This window comes from Barbus barbus, assembly GCF_936440315.1.
Source record: "Barbus barbus genome assembly, chromosome: 3".
In the NCBI taxonomy this organism is placed as follows: domain Eukaryota; kingdom Metazoa; phylum Chordata; class Actinopteri; order Cypriniformes; family Cyprinidae; genus Barbus; species Barbus barbus.
In genome coordinates this window covers 41229608-41242524 of record NC_136731.1, presented here as the reverse complement: position 1 = coordinate 41242524, position 12917 = coordinate 41229608, and the positions used below count along the sequence as shown (strand labels likewise).

At 34.7% G+C, this 12917-nt stretch overlaps 1 protein-coding gene across 1 annotated transcript; it reads right to left on the bottom strand.

Moving 5' to 3' along the window:
- Positions 1 to 1484: 1484 nt before the first annotated feature.
- pctp (phosphatidylcholine transfer protein) lies at positions 1485 to 12027 on the bottom strand. Its single transcript, XM_079397256.1, has 6 exons — positions 11850 to 12027; positions 10638 to 10755; positions 6010 to 6089; positions 5400 to 5571; positions 4448 to 4515; positions 1485 to 4377 (listed from the first exon to the last, which is right to left on the bottom strand). The coding sequence occupies exons 1-6, from the start codon at positions 11976 to 11978 to the stop codon at positions 4300 to 4302; spliced, it is 645 nt and encodes a 214-aa protein (XP_079253382.1). The 5' UTR covers positions 11979 to 12027; the 3' UTR covers positions 1485 to 4299.
- Positions 12028 to 12917: the final 890 nt, after the last annotated feature.

Sequence of the window (12917 nt, the reverse complement as noted above, 5' to 3'; positions counted from 1 at the left end):
TGTTATTCAAGAGCAGCGTTTCAAGGATCAGATGTGGGACAAATATAGACCATCTCAGCTTCAGCTTCATTGTTTCCTCCAGCTCAAATGGACAAATGCATTAAGAGCTCAGCCAAGAAAAATATTCACAAGCATCGATCTCACACAGCCTGACAAGGTTACATTTAACCCCAGAATACAATGAAAAAAGTAGTTTATATTAAGTAGTTATATTTTGTATAAACAAAACCTATTTTAGGACAATTTAAAGGTTTTTACATTGTTTTCATGACAGCACAAACTGAAATAAATACATTATGGGTTGTTGCTAAACTATTTAGACTGGTTGCTAGAGCATTGCTATGCAGTTTTTTTAAGGTATTCTGGGTGGTTGCTATGTGGTTTCTAAGGTGTTTTGACTGGTTGCTAAGCATTGCTATTGCATTTGTTAAAGAATACTGGTTGGGTGTTAAGGTGTTTTGACTGGTTGCTAGGCATTGCTATGGCATTTGCTAAAGAATACTGGTTGGGTGTTAAGGTGTTTTGATTGGTTGGAGAATTGTGCATCAGGCTATCCTTGAGTTGAATAAGACATTCAATCAAAAATCATGATTATAAGAGGCGAATGTGCTGTAAAGTGTAGGGTGTAGCATATGAAGGGTGTCTTAGCTTCAAACGTAATGTATAATGAGTGATGTATTTGTATTGTGTAGATTAAATGTATTTTTTTTTTGGTGTTGAATGTTGTGAACATAGATACTGTAACGCGAGAAAAAAAAATTCAGACTTGTCTGACAATAAAGTATCATCATCATCAGTACTGGGTGGGTGTTAAGGTGTTTTGATTGGTTGCTAGGCATTGCTATGCAGTTTCTAAGGTATTCTGGGTGTTTGCTGAGGAGTTTGAGTAGTTGCTAGGGCATTGCTTTGCAGTTGCTAAGGACTTCTAAGTGGTTGATAGGCAGTTACTACGTTGTTTTGGCTGGTTGCTAGGGCATTGCTATGCAGTTGCTAAGGTATTCCAAGTGTTTTAAAAATAAAAAATATGATAAAATACCTAACTACATAATACTATTATTGTGAGAAATTGCAACAATATAAAAATATAATACAATTTAAATTAATTAAATCAACAATTAAACAATAATATCCTGGCCAGAGGAGAACTGGCCCCCCGACTGAGCCTGGTTTCTCCCAAGGATTTTTTCTCCATTCTGTCACAGAGGGAGTTTTGGTTCCTTGCCGCTTGATACTGTTAAGTGCTTCGACACAATCTGTATTGTTAAAAGCGCTATATAAATAAAGGTGACTTGACTTTGCAGGCTGTAATTACATTATTGACCAGCAGGTAGAGCCACAACTACTGCATTCAGTTTAGGCTAGAAAATACTGTCCAGTAATATTTCACCTTTTGGACTCAAATCCATGATCATGTAGTTATATAGGCATTTTAAGTGCAGTTTTGAACACAATCTGTGTCAAACATTAAGAAAAATAACTCCATTCAAAGGCAGAACACCAGTTTATTGTAATAAAACATCTGCAATAATGAAGAGGTTGAGGAAGAATGTACAGAACTTTTTTTTTTCATTTTCAGCGCTGTGAGTTTAAGAGGTAGAGATGTCAAAAGAAGAAAACCAACAACAGCAGAACCAGAGGAAAACAAAACACCAAAAGACAATGAAACTACGAAGTGTTAAAGTGGAGTCAAAGGCAATGTCACTTCATTTCCTATCAATATAATCTCTATTTCCTTCTAACTAAAACATGTCAGTAAACACCAGCAAATATTAACGGCCTGGATTGCATCAAAGTGCTTTTTAAACTGCTGTTACAGTATCATACACATCATTCATCCACCGTAACTTTCAGATTCATGCAGTGTCATGGAAAGGTTCATTTTGCATATCCGAACTGCACAAATATGGCATTTAATAGTCTTGATTATAATCATAAGGCAGATTTTGAATATCAAAATTATATTTTAACAGCCAATTTTTTTTTTTCTTTTCTGTGCTCAGCATTAACATGTAAACAGCACACAATTTTGATTTCAGATGTGAATGTAGGCATAACACTTTCCATGCAAATGTTCATCAATATACAGTAGTCCCATCTCGGTTTTCTAGTAATTGTCATATGACTTGTGCTTGATCCTGATAGTCATTTGTGTTTAAAAGTCTCTGCAGAGTATCAGAAATATAATAGCATTTCCCAATATACAGCAGGTTGCATTAACTGTTAAAAATGGCATCGACCATTAAAATGATATCAGTGTGTGACAAAGTCAAAGCCCATGAAGCCACCAGCAGAGGGCGCTGAATCACTATAATCAATCACGTCAACTGATTGTGTTCAGTTGTTGGGGGCGGGGAACAAATCTATAACAGTAGTATTATATAACCGTTCAGATAACATACTGTTTATTTCATTAAACCTAAACAGGGCTCGCAAAATCGCTAGGCCGATGTCCCGGGGCTACCTTAAAATACAGGGCTCCCACAGGTCCTTAAAACTCTCAATTTAGTTGTATAAAATTTAAGGCCATACAAAGGTTTAAATACGTAAAATGGTATAAGAAAAGTCTTAATTACAATTTCAAGAGGTCTTGCAGTTGGGGATGGAACCGCAATACAGCTGGATTAAACTTCAAAAGGCAATGATGTCGTATATATGAGCGTGGTGCTGCTTTGCTGTTAGCGTACCGAAGAAGCCGCTATTTGCTCCTAAAGCGCCACCTCGTGGAAGAAAGTGAATTTGCATTTACAGTGTGCCTCATGTTCAGATCAATGCGAATATCGACCCATGTTTTTATGCAGCAAACAGAGTTGTAAATGTGAAAAGTTAACGTGCCTTCTAAAAATCTAAACAATTAAGACAAATATTTATGTTTTAAATTAATATAATAATGTTTGACTTGTCCATTTTCATAAAAATGGTTTAAAAGCTGAAATGCCATTTTATAAGATTTCTTTTTGTGTGTGAAAACTGTCATTTTATGGCTTAAAATGTTACCATAGACCATGTCCAACCCCACTCATACAGTGCTCATTTTACTTGTGCAGCTCTAAAAAAGGTTCATATATTGCCTTAAATTGATTTTTAAAAATTCAGCAGATACCCTGTAAATAGTGAAATAAAATAATTTCATTGGTATTTGTTGATATTTGTGCATTGAAAATGTTTTTGACATTTAGACTTTTCTGATTTTCTATATTTAGAAATATTGATTTATTTGGGCTAGTTAAATTAATTTTCGGGCTACCAAATTCTGACGAGTGCCTGCCCGAAGGGCTACCAGGGATTTTGAAATTTTGCGAGCCCTGCTAAATAAGTTTTTCTAAGTAGTCTCTTCTGCTCACCAAGGCTGCATTTATTTGAACTAACTTACAGTAAAAACCGTGAAATATTACAATTTAAAATAAGTGTTTTCTATGTGAAAATATGATAAAATGTAATTTATTGCTGTGATCAAAGCTGTATTTTCAGCATCATTACTCCAGTCTTCAGTGCCACATGATCCTTCAGAAATCATTCTAATATACTGATTTGCTGCTCAAGAAATATTTTCTGATTATTATCAATGTTGAACACAGTTGTGCTGCTTCATGTCTGTGTGGAAACTATTCAAAAGTGACAGTAAAGACAAAAGATTACAATTTCAAATGAATGCTGCGCTTTTGAACTTTCTATTCATCAAAAAGGCCTGAAAAAATACATCCACAAAAATATTAGGCGACAAAATCTGTTTGCAACACTGATGATATACATTATTAATATTTGAGCATCAATAATAATTGAATATCAAATCAGCATATTAGACTGATTTCTGAAGGATCATGTGGCACTGAAGACTGAAGTAATGATGCTGAAAATTCAGCTTTGATCACAGAAATAAATTACATTTCACAATATATTCACATAGAAAACAGTTATTTTAAATTGTAATAATATCATCTTTTAACTTTTTACTTTAATTTTGATCAAATAAATGCAGACTTGGTGAGCAGAAGAGACTACAGGCAGGTTTGTTGATTGATTTTGTGCATTTGATATATAACAATCCTTTCATACATTCACAAATAACAATCAATTAAAGTGCTATGATCAATCTATATTACATTAAATGGATCTTCCAAACTCAAATGAGCTCTAATTTCCTGCTAAAGTTTAACAGGATGCTGGATTCATTCGATTCTTTAACAGACATTTGTATAGTTAAGAGAACAAAAGAACAATAAACCAGGACTCTAGACATGTTTTCTCTACCCAGAATGCCCTCCTGACAGGAAACAGAAGCAGAGGATGCTCAGACGTGCATCACTTGCTGTTGTTGCAGTAGCTGCTGTAGTTACTGCAGGCCTTCTTCATGTCGGTGAGAAAGCCAGGGACGCCCGTCTGAGAGCAGAGCACATCCATCAACACACTCACCTCATCTCTGATTACACCAGAAATCTGCAGCACTCACCTTCGCTGCCCAGTTCACCAGCCACGTCGGGATCATTCCTCCAGGATTGTCAAAGTAGTTCATAAACACTGCAAAGTGATTCAGAGCAAACACTGTTATTATTCCTTCAGCTTCAGGACGGAATGAGAAGTTATTATCATTACAGATTTGATCTGAAATAAAGATGAGTCTCTCAGAAAAACACTTTACCTGCATTCAAAACCTATCTCAGCTCAGTCTAAAGGATCATGGGAAAATCATTTTTGGCATATATATAAATTATATGAATATATATGTGTGTGTCTATATGTGTATGTGTATGTGTATATGTATGTTATATATATATATATATATATAACATATATACACACACACATTAAGTTTGTTAAGTCCTGTTAAGTTTCTTTTATTTACATGCATTTTTATTTTTAAGTATATTATTAAAATTTTACTTTATAATATAAATGTGTGTGTGTGTGTGTGTGTGTGTGTGTATATATATACACACACACACACACATTTATATTGTAAAGAAAAATTTTAATAATATACTTAAAAATAAAAATGCATGTAAATAAAAGAAACTTAACAGGATTAAAATAACGAAAAAAGAGAAGAGAAGAGCACTGTTGCATACTACATCTAATTTCACTCTTTAATTTGAATGCTGCATTTGTTTATTAATAAATATTGTTGTATGCCCAGAAAGTCTGAAAGCAAATGACTTCTCTCAAATGCAGATGAAAACCTCTGAACAATTTGAGCAAACCAATGCCAATCATTCCTTGATCCATAAACTTCTATTTTTGCTCAGTTCTTTCGCCTGTTTTGTACATAAGAATCAGATGGAGCAGGATTATGGGATCAGCTTAATAACACTGCTGATGGACACTGTGTAGCGTCTGGTTAACACAGTTGGTCGTCCTCCTTAGCTCCAGTGAAGCCGAGCTCATCATTAGACATGTGTTTGTACCTTTGGTGCCGCCGGAGCCGTCGCTCTCCATGGCCAGACTCTGTTTGTAGTCTTTGACCCGGATCACACCCTTCTTCTCTGGACACTGAGACACAGACGAGCTCTTGGCTAAAACCACACTGATCTTACGTCCTCCCACGTCCAGATCCCGGCGCTCCCGCACATACACGTACTGAAGAGAGTTAAGAGCTCATCCACAGACAAATACAGCACAACACTCTTATTTGAGGTTGATTTAAGCTTATACATGTATGTCAAAATATTATATATATATATATATATATATATATATATATATATATACACATACATACATATACGCACATACTAAGTTTGAGAAATTTTGAAATATGTTTTTAATTACATTTCTAATTAAATATTGTTAAAATGCTGCAATTATAATATGATATAATATAATATAATATAAATGTATAGTAATATTTATTTCCAATAAATATATTTATTGGTATGCATTTATTACACTTATTTGAATGAAACATTATTATAAATGGAGAGATATTATTTTCAGACACTGGTTAGCGTTTACATGAATCTATCTATTCCTGCACACACTGTATTTGTCGGAGCATGAAGTGTGTTTTTAGGATACATCCCTGTTGGACAGAGGTAATGGATATTTGACTTCCCAGTATATGGCTTTCTGTCCGCCGTAGTCCTTCTCGTGCAGCTCTGAGGACGACACACACACACACACACACACACACACGAGTGAAAGATGAGACCGTGATGGGATATGACCAAAACAAAAAATCCCAAACTTGGATAAATACAATTTTACAAATTAAATCTACACTACAAGGGGGGAATGCATGTCTACCAGTGTGGATGAATCTTAATGCAAGCCTATTAAACGTCATTTTAGAGACGCTGTGCGCTTCCAGTTTTGTGGCAAGAGTTCAGGGAGGATCCTTTTCCCTTCCAGCGTGACACACAGAGACATCCATGTTGTCTGTGAGAAAGAACTTGGCTGACCTGCATAAAACCCAGACCTGAACCTCTACTGAACTCTTACTCTTCTGGGAGTAATTCCCTCCCAAATTCCAGGTCCATCATCTAAACATCTTCCCAGAAGACCGGAGGCTATCAGGGAGGACAACACTTTTGAATCCAAGTGCTGGGCATCGGAAACATCACCGTGCAAAAACAGCTTCATATTATAAAACATTTTAATTCAAAACAAACTAATAGTTCATATATTCCACTTATTATTTTAACAATTACTAAAACTTTCACTAAAATTACAATGAAAACAATACAATAAGCTTTAACTAAAAATAAATAAATAATAATAAACTTATTTTATTTCAACTAATTGCCAAGGCAACATCTCATTTCCCAACTTAATGTGCTAAAATAACTAAAATGAAAACAAAAAAATAAAAAACAAAATTAAATAAATAAACAGCAACTTTAAAACTAAAATTAAAACAGAAAATACAATAAAATTTAGCAGAAATAAGATTTTCATTTAGTTTAACTTAATGTACTAAAATAACAAACAAACAATAAACAAACAAAACACACACACACAAAAACTACATGGACATTAAAAAAAAAGTTATAAAAATGACAAAAACACAACATTACTAAAACTCTAATTTTAAAATAAAAAAGAATATAAACTTATTTTATTTTAGCTAGTTGCTAAAAGACTAATAGAAATGACTACTAAAACTGTAACTAAACTTAAAATAAAAACAGAAAATAAACTTAAATAAATACAAATAAAATGAAACAAAACTTTAACAGAAATAAATGGTTTGAAAATAATAATAAACACTATAGTAGTTTCTCAACAGGCTCACGGGCAGGTTTGTTCCAGATCTGAACGGTTCACAGGCGTATCTAGCGTGAAAACGATGATGTATTCAGCAAACAAGGGTGGAGGCGAAGGCGTTTACGTGTGATTATAATCACAAGTGATTCTTGACTGATTTAACACAAACCACATTTCAGCGCTCTGGTGTTCTGACACAATATTCATACCAGCGATTAAAAGACAAAGCGTGCGTAAAATTACTCAACACAGATCTGCATTCAGTGAAATCCCACGAGAGCCTGGCAAAACTACAGAGAAGAGAGACTGAACAAAACAACTCCTGCAGCCTGACTGAAGCGTTTATTTGAAGAAAACGATGCCACTGGAGCGCAAGGTCATAAAAACCGTAATCGGCTGTTATGCAGTGGAGAGGTTGCATTGTGTGTGTAAAGCAGGGTTTGGGTGGGATTTCTGGAGAGTTATGCCACAAACACCCACAGGAAAAGAGCACATCCATCAGGACTGCAGCACAGACGCATGAGGCTCTTCATGAGCGATCAGCTCAAACACTAGCACATCTGGAGCCAGAGATGTGTTTCTAATAAAACGCCACTCCACCCACATGCACACGTTCACGCTCCGCTTGTGTTTGCGGAAAATACGCCACCCAACTGCATCACATCTTAACAACCGAGACAAATTAAAGATCTGATTTCATTAAACATAAGGTCTCTCAACAAATGCACTCTCATGCAACTACAAAAATCCAGGAGGCTTGTTGAAATGCACAATGCAATAAGGAGATTGAGACGGACGGTGATGTAGAGCAGATCTTCTGGACAGTGGAAACAGATTTGAAGTCTCCAACCAGAGCACCAACATGGACCGAAGTGACTGTTAAAGATGGTTTAAGAGTTCCCAGATCCAGAGAGAACAGGTCGAGCTCTGCATTGATCATTTTAAACATTAACTTACATTAAATGGACATTTCATGGAACGGTATTGAAATAAAAATGCTCACAGACCTTCCGAACAAAACTGCTTCAAACTAACAAATTTAGACCATTTGTTAACAATAAACTGCAAAAAAACAACTCGTTCAGAAAACTTTAGAGGTTATACTTTCACAACCACAAGCTCATTAGCATTAGACCACCCACATTTACATATTAACAATAAAAAAAAAAAAGCTACACTAATATGGACCGAAATCATCCAGAAGTCCTAAAGTACAGTATCAAAAACAGGTGGTATAATTATCCATCCATCCATTATCTCCCGCTTATCCGGAATCGGGTCGCGGGGGCAACAGCCTAAGCAGGGAAACCCAGACTTCCCTCTCTCCGGCCACTTCGTCCAGCTCTTCCAGGGGGATCCCAAGGCGTTCCCAGGCCAGCCGAGAGACCTAGTCTCTCCAACGTGTCCTGGGTCTTCCCCGAGGTCTCTTCCCAGTGGGACATGCCCGGAACACCTCCCCAGGGGGCATCCTAGCCAGATGCCCGAGCCAGCTCATCTGGCTCCTCTCGGTATAATTATATTTATTTTATTTATTTAATCATTTAGCAGACGCTTTTATCCGAAGCGACTTACAAATGAGGACATAAGAAGCAATCAAAACCAACAAAAGAGCAACAACGTGCAAGTCTTGGTTAGCCTAACGCAGTACAGATAATTATTATTATTTATTTATTTTTTTAATAAAAAGACATATATATAAAATCAAATTAGAATAGAGAGTTCTAGAGTTAGAGGGTCAAGTAAAGATGGAACAGATGAGTTTTTAGCCGTTTCTTGAAGATGGGTAAGGATTCGGCTGCTCGGATTGAGTTGGGCAGGTCATTCCACCAGATGGGAACAGTTAATGAAAAAGTCTGTGAAATATATATATATATATACACACACATACACACACACACACATTACTTGAAATAAAATGAAGGTAAATAATATTATTTCAACATTTCGTACTTTTTAGTTTGGCTGGATGTACTACAAAAACAAAAAAATTAATAGACATTATATATACATAAATATAAAAAAAAAACACTAAAAATTACAAAAACAACAAAATTACTGAAACTTTAACTGAAATTAAAATGAAAACAGAAAAATAGAAAGTGGTTCTTCAAAATATTAATAAAAACTATAATAGTATATCAGTGATAAATAAACTATAATGACCAAAAAAATTTTTTTTTTTTTAAAGATCCACATTTCACACACTGATCAACCATTGCATCATGAACAAAAATCATCACATTGCTCTCCATAAAAGTCTAAGTTTATGCAAGGTAAATTAAAGTTTTAAAAACTTCTAGTATTTGTTGTTTTGGTGTAGTTTTGTTCAAAACTAAACTGAAAATCTGCAAGCAGCTTCAAGTTTTTTATGCATTGTGAGTGAAGCCACATACTAAAATGCTACAAATGGCATGTAGACCACTTTAAGCATGAAGCTGGTGCGCTACTATTGGATTGTTACTTATTAACACCTTTGATTAAACAGTAAAAGCTACTGAGCTTTTATGATGTCAAAAAAAAAAAAAAGGAGTTTCAAAGTACAAACCTGCTCAGTGGACAAAAATCTGATCCAGGGTCAGTTTCTGCCTTTCACATGATTACGACTGACCCTATACAGACTGAGGGATCTGATTCTGGATCAGTCTACTGAGAGACCTCTGTGTTTATACTGTATAAACTACATCACTAGCACAATCTACACACATACTATACAATCTAAACACTAAACTACCAGACATATACATGCATTTACCTGCATATCTGATTGAATTTGACCACCAGCAACAAGAGGAACTTCAAAATATGGAAAAAACATTAGAAAAGTGCAAAAGAAAAACAACAAGCCCTATGACGCATTTCAAGTTTGTTTGAGCTCCATGAAGCCAAATACGGAAATTTTGAACACCAGTAAAAGCACAACATGTTGTTTTAACCAAAACAAGCCTGTTTGGCTAGAAATGGGTGTATCAACTGTAATCTCTTCAGTGATGATTCACAGCTTCAGGAATCTGTCCAAACCTGCTTTACAAGAACTGAGGTTCAAACTAATGTAACTCTGAGGCTGAAGGGTGAATTTGATGTAATGATGGCAGTGCTGGGTAGTAACTGATTACAGGTGATCTGGATTACATGTAATCTATTTACAAGTAATTGAAAATCAATTATATTGCACTGTGAAATACTCATAATCACACTACAGTTACTTTTTGATGTTTATCGCATTTTTATCAATGCGATAAACAAGTTAGATCAAAAGTAATCTAAAGGCAGTCTGATTATTTTACCTATAATGTGTAATGTAATAGATTACATTACAGACTACTGTACAATTTGTCGCGTAATCTAAAATCAGTAACGGACTACAGTTTGTAAGTAATCTAGCCAGCGCTTAATGATGGTTGCATGAAGATGTTTGGCTGTGAAAGATCACTCATAATTACCTTTGACATACGAGTCCCACTGTCTCCTGTAGTTCAGATCCATGTAGACATCTGCGCAGAGATCTGGAGCGCAGCTGGCCAGAGAACCGAACACTTTGTACTCGTACAGACCCGTTTCCTGTCGAACATGACATTAAAGACAAACACGACCCACATCACAGCCACAGCCTGTAACACTGAACAAGCGCCATGATATATATGACTCATGTGTGCATGGTTATGGATGCACGAGAGGGGAAACTGATCCTGATGCATGCGGACAGCATCTCTTGAATGCATCAGTCATGCTTGCATGTTTTTACTTAGAAATCACTAAAACATGTGGATCTGAAGTCATTTCATCCGCAGCGAGGCACGTCAACTTACAGAACTTTGAAATACTATGCAGCCTATGTACACTGAACAAAATTCTAAACGCAACATTTTTTAAATAAATACAAATAACAAAATGCAAAGTAATATATGACAAATGTGCAAGGATAAATGGGGCGGCGGTGAAAAATTTGGAAATTGAAAACCATCACTCATAATAACTAATAAAATATTATTTAAAAATATGATGGTACTGGAATTTCAGTTTAGAGGACAGAATTGTCAAATTATTTTGACACAACATGTGTCAACAAGCCCTGGTCTCCTCCTTTATGCAGTTTATTTTTCTAAAACACAAACATGTTTAGTATAATTGAGATAATAGTTGTATTAATATTAAGTTTTTATTTTTATATCTTCCATTTATTTAAGTTAAAATACTTTTTTTGTGTTTTTGTAATCTGTATTCTCTTTTTTTAATGTGTATATAGTTTTTATTTATTTTAGTACATAAAGTTATACTAAATGAAAACTGAGATTCATTCATTCAGTTAACGTTTACCATTGTTTTTTTTAGATTTAGTTGTACAAAACCCCTGGAACATAACACAGGTCTGGTGCTTTTAAACAGAGTTTGACGCTTATAAATTATATATAGGCCTCTATATCATTATATTATGTATACAATACTCCGTGCAACACTATATAGAAGATTGTATGTCCTTTGGGCATTTTGTGCGGCAGCTTCGCTAATAATAATAATCAAAATCACCCATTGCAAAGCTAGAGTGTATATAGTTAGTTTTAGTTGTGTGTAAGGTTGTAATGCATTTTAAAGCAGAAGACAGATCGCTTCGCTGCATTGTTTTGGTTGCGCATGCGCGTTCCTCCTATATTCACCTTGTTGTACAGTCGGTATATTTTGACGTTCATGGTCTCGGTGAAGAGCTCCCATCCTCCGTCGAGCTGCGGCTCGTCCAGCTCGGTCCAGGCCTGCTGTATCTCCTCCTCGCTGAAGAACAGAGCCATGCTGCCGCTGCGTCCACCAGAGTCATGTGACCCGCTGCTGACGACAGAGCCAGCTGACCGCGCGCCACGTGCTCACGCACTCATGCATGAGCAACATCCAGTGTGAACAAAAATATATCATATGTTATAATATATATTGTGTGTGTAATTACTTAACCATATTTTGGGTGGAAATTTGTAACCAAAAGTGAGGTAAACCTGACAAAATCTCCAAAAACCTCCCTTTGGGGACGTCCTCATTTGTGAAACGGGTTTAAAAATAAACTTTTTTATTTTTTAGAGAAAGTAAAAATGCACAAAGTTTTCTGTAAGGGGTATGTTTAGGTGTAGGAAAATAGTATAAAACCATTACGCCTATGGGATGTCCCCATTTAGATAGCTAAGTAAATATGTGTGCATGTCTGTTATTTTTCAATTATTTTTGTCATATTTATTAATTGATTTACTTTTTATATGGGTATATAACCATTTTTTTTACTTTGAATTGTAGCCTATTATTATATTTTTATTCTGTTTATTATAATTTATTATTATATTATTTATATATTTTATTATATAATATATAAATTATTTTTGTTGTATGTTGAGATAACGTGCATGCAGACAATAAATAAACGCAGGGTGTTTATAAAATGACATTTTTGTAATATATATATATATATATATATATATAAAGTTCAGGCATATTATGTTATATATTATTAACAATTTATATTTTATATTCATATTATTTAATTTCCTTTTATGTGGTTTTACTTTTACTTTTTTGTATTTTTTATTTTATTTGGATGTAAATTTGTGAACCTAAATATAATACTTAAAATATTTATAATTCATTTATAATCTATTAATAAATTAATTATATTTTCTGTTATACCACGTCATACATAGTGTACAGTCAACCAGTCATTATCTCAAAATAAACACTCATATATTAAT

Excerpts from the sequence above, each read along its gene's own strand:
- pctp (XM_079397256.1), bottom strand. The coding sequence starts at position 11,978 with ATGGCTCTGTTCTTCAGCGAGGAGGAGATACAGCAGGCCTGGACCGAG. Across the intron at positions 10,756-11,849 it reads TATACCGACTGTACAACAAG|GAAACGGGTCTGTACGAGTA; the intron begins GTGAATATAGGA and ends CATGTTCGACAG. Across the intron at positions 5,572-6,009 it reads TACCTCTGTCCAACAGGGAT|TACGTGTATGTGCGGGAGCG; the intron begins GTATCCTAAAAA and ends AACTCTCTTCAG.